Source organism: Poecilia formosa, unplaced genomic scaffold (genome assembly GCF_000485575.1).
Source record: "Poecilia formosa unplaced genomic scaffold, Poecilia_formosa-5.1.2 Scaffold100, whole genome shotgun sequence".
In the NCBI taxonomy this organism is placed as follows: Eukaryota; Metazoa; Chordata; class Actinopteri; order Cyprinodontiformes; family Poeciliidae; genus Poecilia; species Poecilia formosa.
In genome coordinates, this window is record NW_006800039.1 from 1,162,081 (window position 1) to 1,187,806 (window position 25,726).

Sequence of the window (25,726 nt, forward strand, 5' to 3'; positions counted from 1 at the left end):
CTCAAGCCTCTATTATAATTGCTTTGCAGGTTTTTTTTTCCCATATGGGTTCAACGTTGTGACTATTTGGGAATGCCTAGTTCCCTCCATAGATTTCCAGTCAGATTCAGGTCAGGACTCAGGACTTTAACAATGGATAGTTACTAATGTTAAATAAAAATATTACTTTAAAAGTAAATCTGCCAGGGTTTTTGGGTTTGTGGTAAATATTAATGTGTTAAATTAGGACGATAAAAAGTGTTTTTTTATTCATAACATACTTGTGTACTGATGATTTTAGCGACTGGACAAAAAGTAAAGTGGTTTTCATAACTTTTGATTGTTGATCGATTTACAACTTACAGCAATGTAATATTTATATGTACCTGTATAGACGGTAAGCATCCAATCAGAGAACAGTTGCTTAACTTTTTACATTTATTTAAATTTTCAAAGACTTTGCCTGGATTTGAAAAAAAATAAAATAAAATACAGGAGGAGAATACATGACACATTGTTGTTTGCACTGTTGAATTTTTTTTAAAATTTATTTTGTAAAGCAAGAGTTCAACCAAATCATGCCTTGCAACTACACTGTACGTTTCGTTACGAATTTAACAGTTTGTTAGATTGGAACTCTGGTCATTTTCATCATTATGTCCTCATTATGCAGCATTGTTCTCCTTTCACCAGAACAATGGTTCCTGTAACGCGCCAGGTATACAAGCTGGCACGAAAATGAACACGCCCAAAGAATCTCGCACACCGTCACTGACTTTTACGACTCTAATTTTCTTCCTCTCCCCTCATTTATCTCCGATATGTCTTTTATTTGAGTCTCAACGTAAAAACGTCTGTTAAAATCCATTCAACTGCCTTTGTTCTGCAGCCACCTCTTCTGTGGTTTTTTTTTATTTCAGTTTATAAATTGATAGATGTGTGTGCCCTGTTTCTATCTGTGCTCATGTCTTGGGCTTTAGCTTTATTTCTAGCTTCAGATCAGCAGTTCCCCCACCCCCACCTCTCTCCTCTGCCTGTTCTCTGGGCATAACCTTAAAATTCAGCCCAAGTTCACAAGCAGGTTTTTAGGCTTGGCCCAGGAGTGGTAGAGTGTGTCACTCCCCTCCCCTAAGCACAGGTGGACTTGAAGGGAGCGCTGCCAAATACTTTTGGTTTAGAAGGAGGGAGGGGTGTTGGCTCAGGCTGGGGTGGGTGTAGCAGTTTTGTTTTGTTGTGTTTCTTAGATAACTGTGAAAACGGTACCTTTTCACTCCCCTCAAATCACCGACACACCTTCGGAGCAAATTTTTAAGTGTCTACCTCGGCCGCTCTCACTTTCACAAGTCTGTCAGCGTTGAGTTTCCTGACGGGGAGAGAGAGCGCACCAAAAGAGGAACTGAAATCAAAACTTTCCTTCCTTAAAGGTCAGTGACATCTTTCTGATTCACTCTCTTCTTTTCTGCATTTGTTTTCACTGTAACACAGCTATTTCCTACGTTCTTTAAAAAAAGCATATAATGAAAGGCTTATATTTTCTTTCCGTTTCAAAAAAGTTAGAATGAGGGCAGACTTTATCCTGGTTTGCGTTGCTATTTTGTGTTGCAAGTGGCTTCAAGTCTCTTGTTAAGAAAACAAAAAGATATATATAAATGTGTGTCCAGCGGTGCAATCCAGATGCTTTCCAGTGCATATTTTGCAACAGATGTGCGAACAGTGAAAACTTCTCTGAGAGGAAGCAAGTGAAAGCATGACGAGGCTGGAACCATAACAATTTTTTTTTTGTTAGTTTTTTTCATTCTTGCTTCAACTGATCAATTCAGCGGCTTGTAAAACAGCAGAAAGATTTATGACGCTTCGCATTCTTGTCAGCCTTGATTCCGACTTATGCGCCACAGCACAAAAGTGTCTCACTGATAAGGTTGTAACAGCCGACAAGACGCACTGAGGGGAACATCTGTCCTTTGCGGGCTCTATTTATGCTGTTAGATGAAATGCGCCTACGGTTTACATTAATCTTCACCTCAGATCAGGCAACTCTGTGCAGCAGATGAGGGGGCAGAGGTGTGAAAGTCAAAATTATTTCACTCTTCCTGTGATTCCCCATGAAACAGCATGAATAACTGTTAACCTTTAAGGGTGATGGCACTATATGTCACGTCTGCTCGACCGCGGGTTGCAGAGAGGCACCTCCAAGTTTGATTTATTGTAAAATGATCGGAAAGTTTGAACGGAGTTTGATCATTCTGTTGAGAATAAATTAAGACTCGAGTGGTTAATTTAACTTTTCAAGTCATCTGAAACGCACTTCAATCAATGCGCCCAACCTTTTTGCAATCAAACTGCATGTTGTTCACAAGCTTAATCAGCTCCCAACACTGATCTAAAAACAGTCAACTGTGGTTTAATGCAGTTTCACATCATGCGAACCACATTAACATTTGCATCACTTTTATTTTTTTGAAAACAAAGAGAAAAAGATTAAAGATCCGAGAATAAACTTGAAATTTGAATGTGTTGGAATGCAGAACAGCATGAAAAACATGCAATTCTGATAATTAAAAGCACTTTTATGTAAACACATTTATACTAAAGAGACACGTGTGCCGTCAGCCTTATCAGTGTTCATCTTTAATACATTAAAGAAAAATAAAAGGAACAAGTAGAACTTTTACAGCTCTCTTCCTGTCGCAGTGAGGGTGAGATGGGGAAGAAAAAAAACAACAAAAAAAAAAACACAGACTCCACCACACCTCTTCTCTTCACATGCACACACCCTTGACTACAGCCCTCTGTCTGCCTCTTTCTCCCTCCAGGATTATCTGAATTGAACCTGATCCTCTGGAGTCTTTTGTTGCGGGGCCTCTCTTACGTTGGTGTGTTTAGCAAACATCACCAGAGGCAGATTTCATTCGTGTTTGTACAGTCCCGCCTGTGCATCGCTGTGCAGTTTAATGCTGTGCTCTTAATGTACTAACTCTTTGAAGGAAGCGACCACATGAGTCTGTAAACCTGAGAGCCAAAAAAAAAAAAACCTCTTAACTGAAAGGGCTAACCTTATAACACAAAATGTAAAACAAAAAACAAAAAAACCAACATAAAATAAACGTATTATTTATTCTTTTAAAGCCATGAATTAACTTTTGTTACTCCTAAAGTTCTAGAAAGCTTAGTTAAACTTCACTAGCTGCGCTAGCTAATTACCACCGGATGTGTAAGATCAAGAAGTCCCTTAAATAGAACCTGTCCAACAACATGAAGTAGTTTACAAGAGAGAGAAAAGTAAGACAACATGACCCCCCATCTAAAAAAAAAAACAAAAAAAAAACAGATGAGAAACAGTTACTGACCTCTATCAGGAAAGGACCACAAACTTTTTTCTAATGCTTTAGGACTCTAACCACAGTGTGAAAACATGGAACGATACACTGAGAGTGATCGGCCAACCAAAATCACTCCAGGCACATCGACGACTCATCTACGTCACAAAATAACCCAGTAATGCATCTAAAGCACTGCAGGCCTCAATCACCTCAGTGGAAGTCAGTCTTTGTTATTCAACATGAAGAATAAGACGACTGCCGAGCAAAAAGGGCACCAAGGCCCGAATTATGTTTGCCAGAAAACATATAGAAGATCACCAAGAGTTTTGGGATAATACTTTGGGAAATGATGACCCAGTAGTAGACCTTGTTGGAAGTTACGCATCCAGATCCATCTGGATTCAGGACCTGGATGGGCACAACAAAACTGATGGAACCATAAATTCTGCTCACTGACTGATAATGCTAAGGGAGAATGTCTGCTCATTGGTTCGTTGCCTTAAACTTAAGCGAATTTGTCTTCCGCAGAAGTTCCATTGCACACCAACAACTTTGCCTCTGAATGCTTTAAAATCAAACAAAGTGAAGGTTTTGATGTTAATCAAGGCTCTGGCTTAAGTCTGACTGAGATGTAGTAGCTAGGTGTAGTGGCCTTTTATGTTTGAAAACCCTTGAATGTGGTGAAATTAAAAAAACAATTCTGCAACGGTGAGATTAAAGGGACAATTAGCTTTTCAGTTTAAATAGCTTTTCTCCCCTTAATAAATCATAATTTGAAGTTACTCATGTTATCCTTGTCTCATATCTACATTTGGATGATCTTAAAAAAAATATATAACAATAATAATGAGAGAACAATAGAGAACTGTAAGGGAACATATGCCTTTTTAAAACCCTGCTTCATGCACAAGCACAAAAATGTTTACAAAAATAAAATTTAAAAGACAGGCGATGTTCACATTTTTGTGTGTTTTGCAACCAATAACCAGTTCTTTAAAGGGTTGCGCATGTTTAATGAATGAGGATGTGGCTTCATGACTGCAAAAATCTTTCCCCAACGCGTTCATTGTGATGCTAAGAGCGTGAATGAGTCCACACGCCTTCTTCCCACCTGACAGCGTGTGGGCACGTCCATGTAACAGCGTTTACACCGGCATGCTCAATCTAATCCTGACCTCCGATGACAGATCTGATCGTGGCAGCTGTCAAAAGCCAGATACACTTAATACAAATTGAAAGACAAAAGAGAAAAAAAAAAAAAAAGCTCTTGTATGTTCAGTTTGAAACAAGCGTCTGTGTGTTTGCATGTCTACAATGGAATGGCAGCCATGTCTGTGAGCGCGTGCGCTCGTCCGCCCCCCTCCGTAGGATCGAGGTCCAGGTTTTGTTGTGTGGAGTTGGGCTGGGTGAGTAAGCCGCCCCTCACAGATGAATAGGGGATGGGAGGAGGCTTGAAGAGGCTGCCGTGGGTGTGAGGCCAGAGCCTTGCCAAAAAAGCTCCTTCTGTGGGATTTGTGTACTTTTTTTTTTTGCGTTCCTCACGAAACACAGCGCTTGGCTCTAACGACAAAGCAGCCACGGGAGGCAGCCGCTCGCAGAGGTCAACACTCCCACTTTTTCTCCGCCTCTTTTAAATCCTCCACCTTTCTTCCATTTACAGCTTGCATCATTCTTTACACCCGCAGCTTTTTTTCCCCCAGTGACTTGAAAAAGTATTCACACCCCTTGAGACTTCTTATCTCTCTATGTTGCGCATGCAAATTTCGATGCATTAGACCAAGCAAAGTGAAATGAAAATGATGCCAAGATCAGAAACGGAGGTCATCTGATCTCCTTTTGAACTTTGAGCTACAACTGTGAAAGCGTGTTCACGGCTTAGAGTAGTCCATTCACGTTCTCAGGTGATAGTATTTGGCAAAATGGTGAAAACTTTGAAATCCCTCCACAGAGGCTTTGCTTCATACTTAGCCTGAGCTAGTTTGCAAAGATGCACGGGTGAACTTTTCTTCTCAAACTTCAAAACTTGCGAAAACATTCATTCAGGAAAAGACGTGCAGTTGTTTGCAGAATGGCACCAAAACGTGGCTCTGCAAGGATTTTTATTTCACTTTGAAAAATAAATTGATCCATTAAAATAAGTGGCTGTGAAGTGGAAAAACCTGAAGAAGTTCAAGGTTATGTTTGCAATGTACCATAAATAAGTATTTTTGTGTTTATGTATCCTTTCAGCAATTACAGAACCCCATCAAACTTTATGACTTACTGAACCCCATCAAACAAACAAACTATTTAATATTTGTTGCACTTGAATAAACAAAGTTCACAAAAAGAAAAAAAAAACAAATCAGGTATACCTCATTAACAACTGACAAGTTTTTCCATTTCTTTGAATCTATATTATAACATCAGTCATAATGTGTCTTACGGTGGTTTTTGTGATCATTAAAGAGGTCAAAGTCATCTCAGAAATGCGCAAGTCTTTGGTTTTCAACTTCAGAAATGTCAGTGACAGCCACAATTCATAATGCGGTTGAGAAATGAAGCATTTGTACATACAAATTGTGGGTGTTTCCTGAATGTTACCTAGATAATACAAAATAGGGCCCTGTCACCACTGGCAACCCACCTAGCTTCAACCTAGAGACAAGTACAAAGAGACATAATTCTCAGCTTGGCAGTCAGACGAAATAATCATCTGGTAAATTAGAAAATTAAAGCTCTGCTGTAGAGCGCACAAAGACGTGCAGGAAACACGGGAGTCGAATGTCATTCGGCATGAGAGGGTTAAGGAGAGACAAACAAGAAAGAAAGAGAGAGAGGGGAAAAAAAAGACACGATTTCATAATGTGTAAAAGCAAGATCTGGGTTGAATAAGTGGGTCCACCCACCTGTATGTGAGAGGCAGCGAGAGAGAAAGCAGGGCTGGATGGCAGTTTTAGAGACATGAGTGTGTGGGTTAGGCTAGCTGGCCTGCTTATGCTATCTAATCACTGGGAGAGAAAAAGGGAGAGCAGCGTGCCTTGATCCACCCACCCACCCCAGACAAACAGCAGTTAGCCTGCTAAGAACTATACGTGGCCGCCTGCAGCTCCGGCTCGTACATGTGGGAACGGAGATAAAATGTGACAGAGCATGCAGGTAACAGACATGCAGCACAATTATGTCTCATTCGCTGCTGTGGGAGAGAGACACACGAGTGTCAGCATGGAAGCCACCACGGGTCATGATGATGGCATACGAGGGATTGTATGAGTGAAACTCCCGCTTGATGCATTGTCATTGGTGAACATGCCAAAAATAATCCAACAGGGTTCAGATGGAAATCAAATAAGTGAGAGAATATTGGTTTAATTTGATTTAACCTCAAGATGACTGCTGAAATGATTGACCAATAAAACATTTATGATTTTCTTTGACTCAGAAGATCAGCAGATTTATTAATTGGACCACTTCTCTCTCTCTCTTTTTATTTTTTTAAATTTTTTTTTGCATCTTTGTCAGAAACAATTTAGTTACCTGTTTTAATACCTGAGTGGGTGGGACGCGAGTGACTTTGCATCCAAAAATAACTGACCTACACATCATAGATGTGTGTTTGTAAGCGTGCATGTGGTTGAACGAGGTCCGCCGCCTCGTGAAAGTGTGTCTGTGTGTGTGTGCGCGTGTGTTTTCATGACAGGCATCTGTCTCCCCTGCCCTGCAGCCTGACTGGTTTTAATTAGGAGGTGTCAGAGTGCCCGAGGGCTCTCCTGCTGACACACACACACGTACACAAGCATACACAGACGCACGCACACACACTACCCGAGGGCAGACAGAGGCTGTCCCACCAAGGCTGGCCTCCTTCTCGTTATCACCATAAGGAGTTGTCCTCATTCACCTGACGACCCTCACAGCACACACTTACCCGCGCACACACACACAAATGTTGACACCAGGCCAATCACAGCTGAACACAACAACTGAAATGCTTTGCAAAGTTTAATCTTCGAAGTGGTAGAAAGAAGTTTGAGTCCTCTAACGTTTTGTTTGCAGTCTGGAGATTTGGATAAATAGTTCAGAATAAATTTCCACATTTGTTAGGAGGAAAGGGAAAAAAAAATCTCTTCAAACTTTATTAATAGTCTTTTTTATATTTTCTTTTTTTGTACTGTAAGAAAGTTGTTCAGCTTCACAATAATGGATTTACAAGAACTCACGCGGCCCCAGCTGTGTAACACTGTAACTTTGCCTGTCTTGGTACTCGCAGTTCCCGATGTGCAGGATGCGTAGTTTACCTCCCTTTTGGCAAAGCTTCCAAAGCTGATTAGGGTGTTTGAAAAATGAGACACAACAGGAGAAAGTTAAGCACAAACAGACAGGTCAACAGAAAGGAAACACCCTAACCTCACTCATCCGAATGGCATGCTCCGAGGTTAGTTCTAATGACTTCACTGAGACGACAGTATGTTTACACAAATCCCTTTTTGTTCCGAGTTGCAATTCGTCTGAGACTCATTCTCTGTCCTTGGACTTTCGAAGGCTGAGCGGGGAGTTGGGGGTTTATATCATGCTATGTTTCTCCGCTGACTCCCTCCTTTTCCTGGCTCTCTCCCACGCTCGACCACACCTGGCCTCAGAAGCACCAGGGTAAAGGTCACGAGTTGGTTTGGTGGCGTTAATCTGCTGCTTGCTTCTGCAACAATCCATAAAGAAAGCATAGATGGCTGGAATTTATTTATTTATTTTCTGCCGTCATGAAAATGCTGTGTGGGGTGTAAAAGTTAACCACGAGTATCACTGAATGCACCATTCTCGTCATGAAACAAGGTAGCCGCAGCAACGTGCATGCTTGTTTTGATAAGGGAAAGGAAAGCTGATCAGAATCTCTCTGTGTGTGCAACTAGTGGAGACATTTCCTAAAAGATTTGCAGCTGTAGCTGCAGTAAAATTTAGCTCACCAATAATTCAAATAGTACCTAACTGGTAAGAGAAATGAAATGATTTGCAGGGATCAAGTATATTAGCGCATTATTATTTGTTTATAATTTGGATGTGTGAAATGGCAAAAGGAAACTCGCCCTGGAGCTTGTTGATACAAGTAGATTACTCATTAGCAACAGAGAAAAATGTTGTTCATTTATGGCTTAAGAAAGGGTAACATATACTGCTTTGATGGCCCACTCGACTTCCTTTGTAAACCCACTGAATTGTGATGAAAAGAGAAACAGTCTACCAGGTGTGTAGGTGCTCGATTCCATTTAAAGACCAATCAACATCCTGTCTAAGGGGGTTTCAGTAATTGATATCCTCTTTTTAAATAGGTTAGGGTAGAATGCACTCACATTAAGAGTGTGTTTCATAAAGGGCAACGAGAAAACTGAGTGTTCATCAGCGGAAAAAGGGTATTTGTCATTGATCTCTTTGTTGACTTCACGTCTATATTTTACTCCCACCACAATGATTTTACCCATCAGCTTCTCTGCACGGACTAGCTCAACTAAACCCTTCACAAAATGTATAGTAATATGTCAGAAATATGTCTGATCTATTCTAAGAGAAAGTAGAATACCTTGATGGTGAGGATGAGCAAATCCTCTTGCACAAAATACAAAACATTTCCAAAAAGACAAAAAAAAAACAAAAAAAAGTGGGTGAAGAAAAAATCTTAGTGGGGTTTAAGGTCAAAATGACAAAAAAAATGTCATAGGTTAAATTCAAATTACTTTAGTTGATGTCAGAAGAATAATTATTAATAATCATTCCAGTTACAAAATTAATTGGTTAGAAATCAAGAGCACCAAATGTGTTGTTTTGGTCAGATTGGTGTCTGTGCAGATATCTAAGCCCGTAGGTCTACAGAGTACACGCTTCATTATTCACACACATTACGCATACACATTATAAACTTTGCCATCTCCAGGGTGAAATTCAATTCTTATCAGCTCATTAGTCCACTAAAGGAGGCAACCCAAAAATTTAAATTCAAGTGATGCATTAACTGGTTACAGCATTAGAAAAATAAATAAATACATATTAGCAGATATAAAATGTCTGCCTCTCCTTCAAGTGTGAGTGGCTATATTTATAATGGAAGTAACTGATTTAGAGTTGACATTTTGAACCGTGTTAACATTTTATTTGCATTTAGAACATTAAAAATTACTACAGCATAACTTTTCATGTCCATTTTCAGGGGAATTTGGACCTTTATTTTTACCATAAGGATGCCGCCCATTTTAAAACTAGCATCTTCCAAAAGCTGCACAGGACCAAAGTTGAAAAGGATAAAACAGCGCAGACAGTACAAATTCATGTCCTGTTCTTTTTGTTCCAGAAGGAATCAAAATACAAAACGACAGAAAGTGCACTACAAAAATGGCGAATGAGTGAAATGACCATCAGACTGAATGGAGAGTCTGCCCTCCTTTTGCTTACCAATTGCTCCTTTCATTTTTTTTTTTTTTTGTGCTCTCTTGATTTAATCTTTAAAAAGCACAGGGATCCTGAACTTGGGCAACTTTTAGTTTTCTTCCCCAAGTAATAACTTCCACACAGAAGAGTGTTGTGGGAAGCACAATCTGTTAGTGCTCGACATAGTGGACTGCTAAAAATAAGATTAGATGTCAATATGTCTAATCTTAGAGTTCACTAAATTAATATACAAGCATCAAAGGAAAGTAGTTATGCATCTGAGTTAGCTCTAGAAGAAAATACAAATATGGATTTTGGCTAAATCTACAGGATTCTGATATAAGGGGCAATCTACAGGCCTCACAATGTTAAGATATTGTGAATTGTTTTTTTTTTTTTTCAAAATACTGAGCCTCATTTTCAGTCGCATTTAGGTTCCCTTCCTGTCCTAGATGTTTTTATCTTGACATTTTATAGTAGAGTACAGTAAAGCAAGCAGAGAATGGTACCAGAGCCTCCCTGACTTTATGTTAAGCTGCTTCTTTCACACCCCATCCCTTCTCCAAAGCGCCAATCTGGTGGCATGGTACGCGTGTCCTGCTGGGAGCAGCAGGTGGCGGTAAACAGGTACGCTGAGAGGCCACTCAATCAGTCAGACACACAGACAAAACAGATGACTCTTACTCAGCCCTTTGAGTCCTCATGTCTTGTGACTCTAATCACACGAAGACTCATGTATTTATGAGTACTAAGCCGACACCAGATGAGAACACAGGGAGGAAAATCATGCTTTTGAATGACCGCTTCAGATTTCACTCATTTTAAAAATAAGAAATTAGGAGTCTTGCCTTTTTTGATATATTTTTTTTACTGTGTGTGTCACTACTAGGTGTAGAGACATGTTTTTGTTTTTTTTTTTTTATGAAAGTTTTCCATAAAAAAAACAAAAAACAAAAAACATTTGGGGATATAGCCATCCTCACAGGTAGCAGTTAGCAAGCTGCTATAGGAGCTGTGCTCTGTTTAGAGCAGATAGTTGCCCTTATAGGATGGCAAACTCTTATTTTTCTGGCTGTCTGGCTGGCCCTACGAGCAGTTTGTGGCTAACCCTGTTTATATATACTGGATGCCAATGTGAGCTGCCCTCAACTCTCACCCTGTACAAAACAGTGTAAACCACCATCGGCCCAGGCTGTGGTTTGCTTTGGTCCATGTTTTCCTCGGTAGGGGGAAGTGGGCATGGCAGCCTGCTGTACACTCATTCTGATTTCTGCTTGGCTAGTCAAGGTTTATGGCAGAAACTGACAGCTTTTACAGAATGATTGTTGGTTATACTGTATGGATGGTTTGAAGTATTTTAGAAGATTTGTAAATGCAGCAGCCACAAAGAAAACAATGGCTTAGAGTGTGTTCTTCCTCTCTGAGTGGAAATCCTGAGCCATTACTTTGAAATGTTTTTTTTTTTTTTTTCTTTTTTAGCTTATGCTGATGGTTACATTAGCTTGATGTGTTACATGTAGCTCTAAAATGTAAAAAAAAAAAAGAAAAAGAGGAGTACTACACAGGGTGCGGTTTAATGATGTCACACAGGAAAGCCCAATGACTGCTTCAGATTGTGTGAATGTGCTTTGTCATAAGATTTGGCTTGGCTATGAAACATTTGCCCTATTTCTTTCTCTGCAGTTCCTCACCATAAGAAACAAACTTTGGCACAATGAAAACTCAAACTACAGCAGAAGTTTTTAATAGTCAAAAATAACTTTGTTTATGGGGTTAAAACATAAAGTAGTGTGCAATTGTGAAACAGAAGGACAATAAAACATGGTGGTGTATTTAGGCCCCTTTACTCTGATATTCTTAAATCAAATCTGGTAGGACCAACTGCCTTTAACAGCCTCTGAGGTTCACCTATGTATAATTTAATCTCAGTATAAATACTGTAATTATTCTCTGAAGGCATGAAAGGCTAGTTGGAGATTACAAAAAAAAAAACAATATAATGAGGGACAAAAAACATCCAAAAATAGAAATAGCATTGCACAACTGACAGACCGTGCAATGAGAGCAAGTTCGTGGAAACTTTGGAGGAGCTGCCGAGATCCACAGATAGTTATCAACTCGACAACTCTGGCCTTTAGTGAAATGCTTCAGTTTTTGCAAAAGAACTATAGGAGACAGATACAGCTGCAGTATGTAACCTTTGTTAAAAATATATATATTTATTGTTTTTACATATTTGTTGAAGCTGTCACAATTGGCCAGTAGGAGGACTTGATCTTTTCACAGATCATCAGTCTCATGTTATACTGTGACAACATGGTGGTAGTTTTAACAAATGCATAAAAAATAAAAAAAAATAAAAAATTTGTAAAAGTTACATACGCCAGCTTTAAGATCAAAATATCAATTCTCGTCACGGCAGCTGTGTGTAGCAGAAAATCAACGCTGCATATCACCCTGATCACACCAACCCCCATAGTGAAACATGGTGGTGAAAGAATAATGCTCTGGGCATTGTTCTTTTCAACGGGGATGGGAAAGCTGGTCAAAAGCCTGATGAGAAGGGATGGAACTAAATGCAGGGGAATCCTGGAAGAAAAACTAGGAGAGACTGGGGGGAATTTACCTATAAGCAGACCAATCCTAAAACCCGACAAGACCTAAAATGGATTGACTGGATTAGATCCTACTCCAACAGAGACTCAGCGGAAAGAATTGAGAAGTTATGTTTACACATTTTCTCCATTCAGTCTGACTGAGCTTGATCCATTTTCTAAAAGTCGAAAAGTTTCAGTCTCGTACTGTGGAAAGCTGCAACTATGTATAATTTTTCTTTCCCCTATCAGTGGTCTATCACATGAAATCCAACTAAAATGCATTGAAAAGGTGGAAAGTTTCAGGGATCGTTGATACTTCGTCTAAAGCATTGTGTAGCTTTGATGTTTAACTAAACCCCGCGAAGCTCAATTATTTTCTTCTTCACCTTTTTTTGCTGTAACTTCCTCCTCAAACTGAGGTGATGGCATGATCAGCAACCGCCTGCCTGTTTCTGTGCTTTCTGACTCAAAACAGGAATCAACGCACAGCAGTCTTCGAGCCGGGTTTTGAAACCTTGGGCTTTATTTGACGGTTTAACAATGCGCGTCTGCACTCTTGCCTGTGGTATGTTTTTGTGTTTGTGGTCGGATTTAGTCTCAGCTTTTTAAGTAATATTTCCTTTCAAATTAACACAACTCCCTGAACCAGCCAGTTTTATAGAAGTCTCGCTCTCCGCGTGTGTAGGTTGCAGCATGCCAGAGTGGGCTGATTTATTGTGATGTTTTTCAGTAATTAGTCTGTTCTAAGTATTTATGGAGTCTGGTGACCACCTCGCCACCTGTTTTTGAACTAAAGCTTGCCCAGAGGGGTCAATCGCTTGTTAAATGCCAGATTTATAACAAAAAGCAGTAACTTCCACTTTTAAGAGTTTGCAGCAGCTGAAGAGTAAGTAAAACAGGTGTTAAAAATGAAAGCAAGCAGCTTCGAGATGCAGTCGTTTCTTCACTCTAAGCCAACAGAGGTGCACGGAGACGCTGTCCAACTTTTCTCTCTCATTCTCCGCTGCTTTTTTTAACCCTCCCTCGGTCTCCCCAAACAACCCCTTCGAGTTTCTTTGCCCCGGTCCCTTTACAGCAGAATCCACTCTAACACAACTAAAAATTCATTTTGTCTGACCTAAATCAGAGGGTGTCTGCGCCACGGGCTTATTACACACTGCGCTTAAACTTGTGTTGTGGAGGAGGATGGGGTATTATTATCTTCCAGCTACCCACCCTGCTATAAAAACTAGTGGTGCGACATCTCCACAGCGCAGTGCTGCTGCCCTCCCTCCCTTCCTCTCACTCCCTCGCTCTCGTCCTACATGATCTGCGCGCACACACTCTGAGCCGTTGAGCCTGACTCTAAACTCCACACGTTTTCAGACCCCGACGCTCACACTCTGTTCATGCACTGCTCCGTTTCCCTCCACTGGATATTTTTTTTCTTAAGGTGTTTTTTTTTCCCCCTTCTTCTCTTCTTATTTTCATTTTATTTTTCTGAATGGGCATCAGTGCCCAGAGCGAGGAGCTTTTGAATGGACTGACCTGCTTGACAGCTGGGCAAAAAAAAAAAGAAAGAAAGCACGGCAGCTGCAATTCAGTTTTAAGAGAGGGATGCTGAGAGGTCAAGTGAGGAGCAGCGGAGCCTCTTAGTAGTCTGGAAATACAAAGACACGTGAGGGGAATCGTGAAAGCTGAAAGAAGGTGGGTGATGCTTGCTGATAGCTGTGGAATGTCAGAGAGCGTATCAAGACATGTGTAAATTTATGTGTAAGCAAGACTTGTGCGCCATGCACATAGGTGAGCGTTTGTGTGCATGTGTATAGAAAAGTCTATAATAATTTGTCAAGGAGTTACAACATGAGCATGATGGTGGACAAGCTTACACTTGTGCATTGTGTTACAGGGTGCACATGTGCCTTACTCAATGTTTATGAGTGCTGAAGCTCTGCGTTACTCTGGAAAGGCATGAAACTGGTCAATAAAAATGACCCGATGATTCACAGTTTTTTTTTCACGCTACAGCTTAAATACATGAGCTGTAAAAAGAAAAAAAAAAAAAAAAAGAGGGAGTGAAATAACCGGAGCAGATTTAGCATCATAACACATCTGCAAAGTGGCAAACAGAGCAGTTTTCAGTGAAGTTTTAAGTGTGTGTTTGGGTCGTTTGGTGTAATTACATATTTCAGTTTCCATATTCAGGCGATGTTCTCTCGGAGAAATCCAAAATAAATACTCAGGTGATTCGTAAAAGTTAAAGGAGGTGTTTGGGAGTGCGGACAAAATAAAAACATGTTATGGATTTAAACTTAAGCTGCAAATTACTGTTTACACGCCCCTTCTCATCGCCTTCTTACGTCATGTCACAAAATGCAGCAATGACACAAAAAAGTGTCATGATTAAAGCTTTTTACCCGCTGCTGTTTGTTCCACTCAAGTTTGTTTTTATCATAGTTAAGCAGATAACACCACTTTTAATGACATAAATTGAAAGTATATAAAAAAGAGACACCTACTCAACATGCTTATTAAGTGTGATAAAAAAATATAAAGTAGCAGATCTGTGTCAGAAAAATGCTGTGCTTTGCTTAACTAATGTAACTACATAAATATCTACGTTTTTCAGCAATACGTCTGCAACTTTGTAGTAGAAATTAATGCTCATATATGCTTTACAACTCATAGGTTGTATATGTATATATATGTGTATTTATATATGCACTTATTTATATATATACACACACACTTTGCAAACAAAGGTTAGAATCCAATGTATGTCAGTAAAATACACAAAAAATACACTGAAATAAAGTTGAACACAAAACGTATCAAAATCAGTGACTTGTTGAGCAAAAATGTGAATATACATAGGTGTAAATCTATATATATATATATATATGTCTACATATATTATGAACAAATGGTATAGTGACAATTGGCAACATAAGCTTTCAAAATTTACAATTAATTAGATTATAGCAATATATACTTTATTATATTTATTAAAAGAAATTGTAAGAAAGCAATACAAAGTACTTTCTGCAACTTATATTTTTGTTCAAATTGATCCACTAGTGAACGTTTACAGCAGCTTACTACGCCTCGTCTCTGACATGTCTTCATTACAGTACAGATCCCATTATAAACCTCCCTCCGCTGCTGTAATTGACAGCACTTAAGCATGAAAATTGTCCCCATGTATCTGAAAAAGTTTCAAAAACTGTCCCATTAAAAAATAAATAATAAAAAAAAAAAGCTTGGAGCGTGAATCGTGCCCTGCAGCAACAGGTGCACTGTTTACTGGTGATAATGGACTGGGCTTACACAACGGCTTAAATGAGTGTCCTCTCTTTAATGAGGGGGTGAATTGTCTCTGTCAAATTATTGGCTGGGCAATTGTCCGTCTGTGACAGCTGTTTAGCAGGCGTTTGCTATGGCCAGTTGGTGACGGGTGGATTCTGGCTGATGGTGATTTAGCATGTGGGTCAGGTGTACGCGCTGGCCTGACAGGGCTAAAGAGGGCTTTGGCTGTTGTAGCTAACAGGCCAAATGAGTGTCTGCTTGTGACAAGGAGGGCTCAAGATGGACATTAGCTGCTGATTTGTGGCCTGAGCGGTCAGGGCTGGGGACGAGTTAGCAACTCCACTGTGGGCATAATGATGATACAGCTGCAGCATGGACAGAAAGAGGAGGAAGAGGAGGAGGAGGAGGAAAATTAGGAGAAAAAGGTGGTGGTCAGCGCCCGGAAAGCAGATGAAGTTCTTGGAGAAAGACAACAGCGAATAGAGGTGACACATAATTTGAGGTGGGAGTGCTGAGTTGAAAGTGTTGGTGACTAAGTGAGGCATGAGCGGAGACGTGGCCGCTGCAGAGAAAGACACAGAAAAGCCTTTATTAGAAGCAGTTACTTTGAAAAATCTGTTGCTACAAAGCTTTACACAGAATTACCGCGAACTAGGCATGCGCATAAAGTTATAACACAAAATTTAGGTTTCAAAACCAAAATTTTCCCATACACCGCTGCTATGGCTTAAAGTCCTGTTAGAGAGAAGCCAGAGAACGTGCTTGAACGATCTGAGCTTTTTCCGGCCGCATGAAGCATAAAGTACCGACGTATTGACGCTCCCCCACCTATTGCTTTGCATTGCTGGTTTCCTGGCTCAAAAAACGGCTTCTACACCTTTTTCTCCACAAAACAGTGAACAAATTCGACCTCTTTGCAAAATAAAGAGAAAAAAAAAGATTAACAATCGGAGTGTTCAAGCTAAGGAGTGCCACCCATAAACGTTAGAAAACAACAAAGTTTTACAAGTACTAATAAGAGATGAGTCGGTTAAGCAGCAGTCTGCAGGCTAGCTACTCGGGCAGATACCCCAACTAATTACCAGCTAATAAAATCTTTTTGTACCTGTGATACTCAACAGGGAATTGAAAAATATGAATACATTTAGATGTTTAGGTACATATCAAACTCAAAATAAATAAATGTAATTCAACCTTTTTTAAGTAGGAGAATACAAATCTTACTGTAATTTAGCAGCAGTAGATTTTTGTTGAACTTGTCTGTTTTAACTGACATGTTATGTATTTTGTCTAAAACATCTGCGCAAATACGGTGAAATCATGGCGTTTTCTTATCCGAGATTATCATTCTGGGAAAAGCTCATCCTGGCAGAAGTGTAAAAGATGTGACTTTTGTTGTTTTTATTGATCAATTTAAAGTCTCATCTTTAATGAACACTTGTTACAAGCTTACGAGAACCCACTGAGACTTTTTTGTTGACGATCTTAACTTTGCTTTAAGAAATAATGGACTCTGAGTCATAGTAATTACCAGTGCCCTTTCTCAAGGCGTCCCCACCCTGGCTGCTTGGATGGGTGGGTGGGGTGTGTAAGTGTGTGTGTGCGTGTGTGTGTGTAAAGGGTTAAGATTGTTTGGCTTGATGAAAATGTCGCTCCAGGACCTTGCGGTGGGAACGCTGTGCCCTCCTCCCCTCCCTGCCTATGTGGCACATCCTCCTCAGATCCTCTCCACACTGTAATTAGGGGGCCGGCCACCGAGAGCCAAACGCTGCATCTAGTGGCAGGCAAACAGTGGGAACGAAGGGGAGTGGCGCTCGCCAGGGCATGGAGAGAGCAAACGGCAACAGCAGCACGTGGCTCCACGGTTCCAGGAGCGAGGTGGGATGGTTCGAGAAGAGAAATGGATGACGGCTATTGCGCCCGAGCCCTCCCCAGTCCCAGACTCTTTTTCTCTCTCCCTCTTATCCACTCCCGTGTTGTTCTAAGCTTTGCACTATTGTTTGCCTTGGCAGGCTGCTCCAGGGAGGGGCCCCTCGGCTTGTGTTTGTGCAACCTGTTAGGGAACTTTTAGGGCCGTCTGATCTCTAACTGGAGATTCTCCCACCTTTTAGCCAAGCTGTTTCGCCTGTGAATGATGTACAGAGGTTGCGAAATCCTCACATCTTTATAAGCTAAGCCCCAAATCAAGGTCTTATTGGAAAGACAATTCCAACAAGAATCGTCTTACCAGCACTGCAGTTCATCCAGAACTGTATGAACAAGAAAAATGTCGTGAAAAAGTGAAAGATATCAACATGGGATGTACGGTGATGTATAAATCCAGTTTTAAGGCGGGCAGGGTTGATCAAACAGACTAAAGCCTTCAATATTTTTTTTCGCAGACTAAATTCACATGAATTAAATCAACTAAAAACGTTAAACTTTTAATTTATCCTTTGGACCTAAACAGTGACAAAGATCACCGTATTTTAAAAGTTGTTTTAAACAAGATATTTTGAACAAGATCAAAATAATATTTCATGTACTATTTTAATTTTACTTGCTTGCCTCCTCTCTATATGTCTGGTCATTTTTATTCTCCCTTGCACTGTGAGGCAGGAGATTCTGGTCTGCAGCCCTATACGCTGCACCACCGCCCCCTCCACAGACATTTTAATTATGTCCACACTGTATCAATGGCATGAACTCGGCTTCAGTTACCAAGCAACAAGATCGACAAGAATAAACTACATGTAAGATTGGTATCCAAGTTGCGTACCTGCAGGTGAACTTAGGGATTCTCTGTGATTTTGTTCCTTTTTTTTCTTGTATTTTTCTCTATTGTGATTCTCAGCTGCACCGAGAAGAAAGTGAAGGCACTTTTTTTGGTGTATGTGTGTATTTATGTGGCTTCGGCACTGGCCCGTTTAGAGCCAGTCAACAATGCAGCTGTGGTGTTAGGGGCCGCTTCAAAGTGTTTATCTACACATGCCTCCAGTGACCACCAAAGTGTGGATGGCTAAGTTTGAGCTCTATTCATAGATGTGAATGAGCGAGCGCTCTGCCAGAGGAAGTTTTATCACTCTGAGCATAAACAACAGCACAGTGAATCAACAGGTAGGAACTCAGGAACGTCGGGAAAACAAACCGAGGGAGGAGACGTTTTACAGCTCACAGCTTAGAGAAAGCTCTATTAGGCCCCCGCCAAAGGAGTGTAGAACTGACTGCAAGTAAGCATTTTTGACAGGATACAGTATCTAGAGAACAATCTGACCTCTTTTGTTGCTCTCTCCCCCTCTTCTTACCACATCCCAGTCACAAACTGCATTGTTCACATGAAGGTATCGGTTTGCTCCATGCTCAAATCTTCCAGGCACAAGACGAGAAGGACGGACATTATCGCAGAAACCTCGCCACGCACTTATCACACCTCTCAGATCAAAACTAAAAGTGTGCTTTATGCTTCATGTAGAAGATGGGCTTCCCTAACTCACGGTTGCCACACGAGGATTTGTAATAACACATTTCAAGAATAAATATTACCCAAGAATGTGAGGATTGCTCAAAGTGAGGCGTGCTGTATTTGCCACTTGTTGCCTGCACTGCACAGATGGCACACAAACAAGCACTGCGAGAAGGAATAAAGCTTGATTGTGGCTCAGTGCGTGAACAATTTTAGTTTTAATCATCATTGCTTATTAAGTCCTTTGCAAAAACCCAACACATCAGGTGTTGGTCGAGCATGTCCGACCCACAGCACTCTTTTAAAAAAAAAAAGATGTTTGACCTTTTTAAAATTTAAAGTGCCATGTGCAAAATCTTTGAAGCAACTCGCTGAAAATTAAGTTTGACGATGCAGCTCTTTCAGCAGAGAGGAACAGGAAACGAGACTTATCATTAAATGCCAACAGGAAATCAAATGAGGCATGTTCAAATTAATCACTGTTTAATATGTGACAGTTTGCTGCGCAGATGAGGTTTAAATTATTCAGTTCAATTCAGATTATTCATATACCCCCACTTCAAAATGGTTGACTCACTGATTTTGTTTGCAATGCAAATTATTTATAGTGACTGAAAAATAACTTCAGTATTAAATATATTTTTTCTACAGCCATATCAATTTCTTTTGTGGTGCTGTTATGTAGCTGAAGTTTACTGGTTTAGAGCGAAGTCGAAAAGAAACGGGAAAATAAAACACGATAAATCAAATATGCAACAGCAAATTATCTAAAAATTATTTTTACTGTAACAATGGTGGTTCTTGACAGGGGTTATTTGGGTTTTTTTTTCCCAGGACAGAACCAGCATGGTTGGGAGGAACTTAGCAAAAATAAAAAATAAAAGCGTGTTTTCATGTCCAGTTAATGGGAATGGGGCTCTCCACTGTAGTGTGTACAATGTAAGAATATTTTTCTGCACACGCCGACTTACACATGATTTAGAGCTTATGACATGGCCCCATAATAAAGGGCTATTCCTGCGGTGTGTTTGGCCTGCAATTGAACATCTGTGGTTCAAAATCCTAAATATTCAGATTGGTCAGCTGCATAGTTCTAGGTTCCTGATACAAAAACAGGCATTTCAATACCGACTTTGGCACTAGGATCACAACAACATGAGAAAAGAATGAAAATAATTATATATCCAAAGGTCAAACCTGGACTGAGTTATTCTGCAGTGATTACAGACGCTTTAGAAGGCAGATTTCAACACAGATTTGTCAAATTTTTAAACTTGTAAATTCTCTTTATGGTGTAAAAAAGGTTTTATCAAAAATATTGTAAAAAAAATAAATAAATAAATCTATCATCCCTCTGCATCAGTTTTATTTACTCATAGAGTAAATTGTTTTGTTTTTTAGCAGAAAAAGCTTGCTCAGTGGAGTCAGTGTGTATGTAGTGTAGGGGCTCACCAATCATGTGAAAACCACCACTGTTTAAATTAGAACAGATTTAGTTTCTTACAAGGTGAATAAATCATTCAAATGCAATGTAATTTAAGCAAACATCTCTTTTCAGACGTTTCAGTTTGTCTGACTTTGTTGCGTTTTTTTTTTTTTTTTCCCCCCAACAGACACAGAGGGAGGAGGATGGTTCATCACAGAGAGGAGGACCTGATTGGGATCCCTTTCCCAAACCACAGCAGCGATGTTCTCTGCAGCCTCAATGAGCAGCGGCGAGACGGGCTGCTCTGCGACGTCGTCCTCATCGTCCGTGACCAGGAGTACCGCACCCACCGCTCCGTTCTAGCTGCCTGTAGCCAGTATTTTAAGAAGCTCTTTACCGTTGCGACCACAGATGGCGGAGACCCCCATCATACCGCTGCCGTGTACGAAATCGACTTTGTGGCTCCAGAGTCCCTCACAGCCATCCTGGAGTTTGCCTACACCTCTACCCTGACAGTGACCGCCTCCAACGTCAAGGAGATCCTGACCGCGGCACAGATGCTCGAGATCCCCTGCATCATCAACGTATGTCTAGAGATCATGGACAGCGGAGATGGAGGTGGAGGAGGTGGCAGAGAAGGAAAGGAGGACGAAGGAGAGGAGGATGAAGAGGAGGAGGAGGAGGAGGATGAGGAAGAAGAGGACGAGGAGGATGAGGAGGAAGACATGGGCTCCAGGAAGGATGAGCAGGAGGAGGACAACGTCAGTGAGAGATCTCTGCAGTCGTTGGAGAGCAGAGGGGAGCAGACGCCTCTGGGGACGGAGGACTCTTCTCCTCCCAGTACCTCCACTTACCAAGGACAGTTGGACCAACTGTCCCAGTCACAATCTCCAGACAACATCAGGGGTAAACAGGTATGTCTGTTTGCTACTAAGGGTGCAATCCTACATCCCACTCAAAATATGAGACATCTATACAGACAAAACCGTAAAACAATCCCTTCAGTTTAGCCCTGATAGGAAGATTCAAAGCACACATGTTAGGAGCTAAAGATTTGGTAGCTGCAGTATTTATGCCATAATCCCAAACTTTTATGTCATTCTCTCATCAATTCCCAAAATACTGATTTTGCTATGGTAGTAAAAGAAAGAGTATTTTGTAACTAGCCTAAAAAGATTATTTGGCAAAATTATCAACACAAGAACTACTTCCTTTCTTTTTTCTAAGTCTCAAAAATAGAAAGTACAGCATTTATATTTTTTTTAATTATTATTTTGTGGCCTTAATAATGTGCTACAGTTATATTAATAGACACCCCCTAAAAGACTCGGTAGGTTTCCTAATGCAGACCTCATCTCTTCGAGACATACTGTGAGGTTATAATATCCTAAGATCTTGTTACACTCCTGTTTGCCATTTATGTGTTCAAGTTTGTCACGTTACAGAAAAATTTACTGTTGACGTTTTTTGTGTTAAAGGAGAGTATGGAGAGTCGGGCCCTCAAGGATTTCTCCATTGAGTCTCTTCTCCAAGAAGGGCTCTATCCCCGGATGTCTGCACTTGACCGGAGGGCCAACTTCTCTCCTCTCATGCCTGGCTTCTACCCCTCTATGTGGGCTGCAGAGTTCCCAGCTTTCCCCCAGCAGCTCCTGAACCCTGCGCATCCCCACACTGCATCCTCGCCACAAACACGCTTGCCTCATACCTTCCCAACCTCCTCACTTCTCGAGCCTTCGAGGCCCCTCGATCTAGCTGTGAAAAGAGAAATCATCAAGGAGGAAATAAAGGAGGAAGTCCCTCCCAGTCTGCTCCAAGGTGACTTCCTGAAAGAATTTGTCAGCTCGGGTTTGGGAGGCACCATCAATGCCGGCTCAGCGTCGTCAGAGAGTCACATCAAGGACGAGGCAGACATCAGGTCTTACCTGAGCTTCCTGAGCTCAGCATCCCACCTGGGGGCGCTGTTTCCACCCTGGCAGCTGGAGGAGGAGAGGAAGATGAAACCCAAAGCCTCACAGCAGTGTCCCATCTGCAATAAAGTCATCCAAGGAGCTGGGAAACTGCCGCGACACATGAGGACGCATACGGGGGAGAAACCTTACATGTGCACAATCTGTGAAGTGCGATTCACAAGGTACGTGAACAACAAACCACATGAAGACAGAGTCATGTTCTGCTTTAAATGCTTTTTTGAAACAGCTGGGTTAACAGAAAAGTACGCCATGTTTTTCTGACTGAGGTTAATCTACATTCATCTCATCTAAATATCAAAGAGTTCAAAGTGGAAAACCCCTCCACTCATTTTTCTTTCTATCAGCATTATCTCAGTTAACTACACCCTCCTACTTTTTGCATTTTCCGCTTCTATTCTAGGACAAGGGTATAATTTTGTCACAGCAGACATTAAGCATGAGAAACTACAAAGGACAACACCCTCTCATTTCTGTCACTATCTTTCAGCCCTCATTATGTGTGCATCATGTCTTTTGCAGGCAGGACAAACTGAAGATCCACATGCGGAAGCACACGGGTGAGCGTCCCTACATCTGCCTTCACTGTAACTCCAAGTTTGTCCACAACTACGACCTGAAGAACCACCTGCGCATCCACACTGGTGTCCGCCCCTACCAGTGCGAGCACTGCTACAAGAGCTTCACGCGCTCCGACCACCTCCACCGACACATCAAGAGGCAGAGCTGTCGCATCTCGCGTCCCCGACGAGGAAGGAAGCCGTCGGCCTGGAGGTCCGGGCCTGCCACTGGCTTCCTGTGTCCTCCCACAGTGTCGGCCGGTCAGGTGGAGGAGAACGGGCTGAGTCCCGCGTACCAAGGGGTTAAGAACCACGGACTGGGGGAGCTCCTCGGCCTCAGTGGTAGAGGTTTAGGGTTTAAGAGTGTGGAAGGCTCGGTCAGGGAGAGCAGGGAGGAACGGCAAGCAGAAGGAAGGCAAGTCGCGGAGGAGCAGAAGGCTGGAGCTTTGAGGCAGAGGGGAGTGTTTGCCTTTGCCCTAGCTGGAGAAGAAATGCTTACCCACTCTCCATTTTACGCTGCAACCGCTGACCCATGGACCATGCGACTGGAGCGTGCTCCACCCATCCCCGAGTCGGCAAAATGAACTCTAATCTGTAGAGTAAAAATAAGCACAAGAAAATCTCTTTAATTTCTGTGTCTATTCTGCTCCAGGAAGCTAAAGCACCTTTTATAAAAAGGAAAAAGTGAACTTTGTGAAGCCTGCTGATGTGGCAGTGGTAAAGCTGTTTTTTTTTTTTTTCCTTCTTCATACGGTCCAATTAAGTTATGAAATGGTTGTTCAAACCCATGAATGTTTACATATATCTCCAAAGCATTTGAAAATCCTGTAAAATGGCGTTTCCTCACGACACAAAACGAGAAAAAACAAGATTTGACAGATTTGAAGCATTTTTGCTAAAAAAGGATGTATATTAGGAAATTTAAGTTTGAATCAATGAAAGCCGTTATTCATAATTGTGTTTACATGGTTGAAATAACCAGAGCTTAATTAATCTGTCCATTTTTTTTCCTTTAAAAAAAACAACAAAAAAATAGAAAATCACAAATAAAACCACTTGAAGCCTAAATCAGGATACTTAAGGATATTTATGGGTTGTTATCTTCCGCTGCCTTGTTCTGATTTAAGCTCCTCATCTGCACTATTGTACATAAAACCTCTGGCCGTGGTGGTGTTAATTACGGTGATGTGGCTGATGATGTAAAATAATCATTAAAAAAAACAAAACAGAATATATATGTATATTGCTCTTTACAGACTGAGAAATTCATCCAAAGATGAGTACTTTGATATCTGACTTGAATACAACTCTGTTTTAATATTTAGAAATGTGTGTATCTTTGGATGCTGTACAATTCTGCCTAATCTACAGCCGCTTTAGCTACAAGAGTATGCTTGTGTTTTTTTTTGTTTGTTTTTTTTTTTGCTCTGGTGCAACGATTCAGCGGGAACTTTGGCCCAAATTTTTTTCATGCAATGTTCATCTCTGATTTGCGCACTGAAGAGTGCAAGAATTATTTGAACTGAAATGGGAAAGTATTTTCTTGCTATTTATGTGTATTTAAATGAATGAGCCTTGGCCTATATTTTGCAAATCTGTTTTATAAAGACACTAAATGTTGACCTTCACTGTTGTCTGCTTGTATTATTTTGGGTGAATTACTTTAGAAGCTGTGGACAAATTTAATTCGGTTGCATTGGGATATGAATAAAGATCGGGGGCAAGAGAATTGATTTTAACTTTTAAAAAAAGCAAATACACGTTTATGTGTGACAGCTTGTATCGTCAGTACATAACAATGAAGGCTTCCAAGAACTTTCAAATAATTTGCATACCTTCATTAGCATAGCAAGACAGCAAAGCTAGTTTATTCTTCGAAGATCAGTGTTTTGTTATCTGCTTTCTGTCTTTCTGAATAACGAAACTACACTATTCACGCCCACAGAGAAAGTTCCTTCCTAGGTTGATCGGCAGTGTCATCAGTGTTATGTACAGTATCAAGATTCAGACTTGATTCAACACAAAACAAACAGATGTAGAAAATAAACAAACACATGATCAGATGGTTTGTTTTGATGGATTGGCTTAAATGTGCGATCGTTTTACTGATTCAAACATGCATCAGATAGTAGTTAGTATCGATGGACACACCGTGGAGAAAAAAAAAAAAAAAAAAAAACATCTCTAATTTACGGTAAAATACCGGCAGCTGTGGTTGCCGGAATTTTACCGCAACCACAGATGCCGGGTTTTACCGTGAATTGGAGACGTGTTTCTTTGCTTGGTGTTAACAAGTTCTGCTCAAGCGATGCAAGAAAACATGTTTATAGCATCAAATGCAGGCCTACCCACCTGTTGCTGCGTAATGCTGCTCGGCTGGTTAAAAGAATCCTGCACTTTTCGCATATCTACAGAAACCCCAACTAGATGCTTGGTAGTATGTCCAGATTAAAAAAAATAAAACAAATCAGCCATTTAAATGTCATTGTAACTTACTGCTAAACAAGTGACTACTAGAAGGTATGCGTTGGGCTAAATGCTCCAGTATATAAACATCCAGAGAAATAATTATAGCTTAAAAAAAAAAACTGGAACGGTAACAAAAAAGGACAAGGACCAGAGTTTTTCTTGCTACAACAGTCAGTGAGGAAGAAGGCAAGGGAGATAAAACAACGTCTCACTGGGAGAGAACTGAGATTGTGCCACTGCAATATCAGTTTAGGTTTTGTTGCAGGGGCACCAGTAACGTGGAGAGTA

The 25,726-nt window shown here is 40.8% G+C and overlaps 1 protein-coding gene and 1 long non-coding RNA gene across 3 annotated transcripts; one reads left to right on the forward strand and one right to left on the reverse strand.

The window, feature by feature from the left end:
* Positions 1-1,229: 1,229 nt before the first annotated feature.
* On the forward strand, positions 1,230-24,597 carry zbtb7c (zinc finger and BTB domain containing 7C). 2 transcript variants are annotated; one of them, XM_007558933.2, is made up of 4 exons: positions 1,230-1,403; positions 20,630-21,356; positions 21,921-22,573; positions 22,932-24,597. In XM_007558933.2, exons 2-4 carry the CDS (start codon positions 20,646-20,648, stop codon positions 23,551-23,553), a joined length of 1,986 nt encoding a protein of 661 aa, XP_007558995.1. In that variant the 5' UTR covers positions 1,230-1,403; positions 20,630-20,645; the 3' UTR covers positions 23,554-24,597. The 2 variants fall into 2 exon arrangements, with proteins under 2 accessions (XP_007558995.1, XP_007558994.1); XM_007558932.2 differs by lacking the exon at positions 1,230-1,403 and adding an exon at positions 13,887-13,975.
* Positions 13,735-20,716, reverse strand: LOC107836978 (uncharacterized). Its single transcript, XR_001662949.1, has 2 exons — positions 20,628-20,716; positions 13,735-13,965 (listed from the first exon to the last, which is right to left on the reverse strand). It is a non-coding gene; the product is annotated as an uncharacterized LOC107836978 (long non-coding RNA).
* Positions 24,598-25,726: the final 1,129 nt, after the last annotated feature.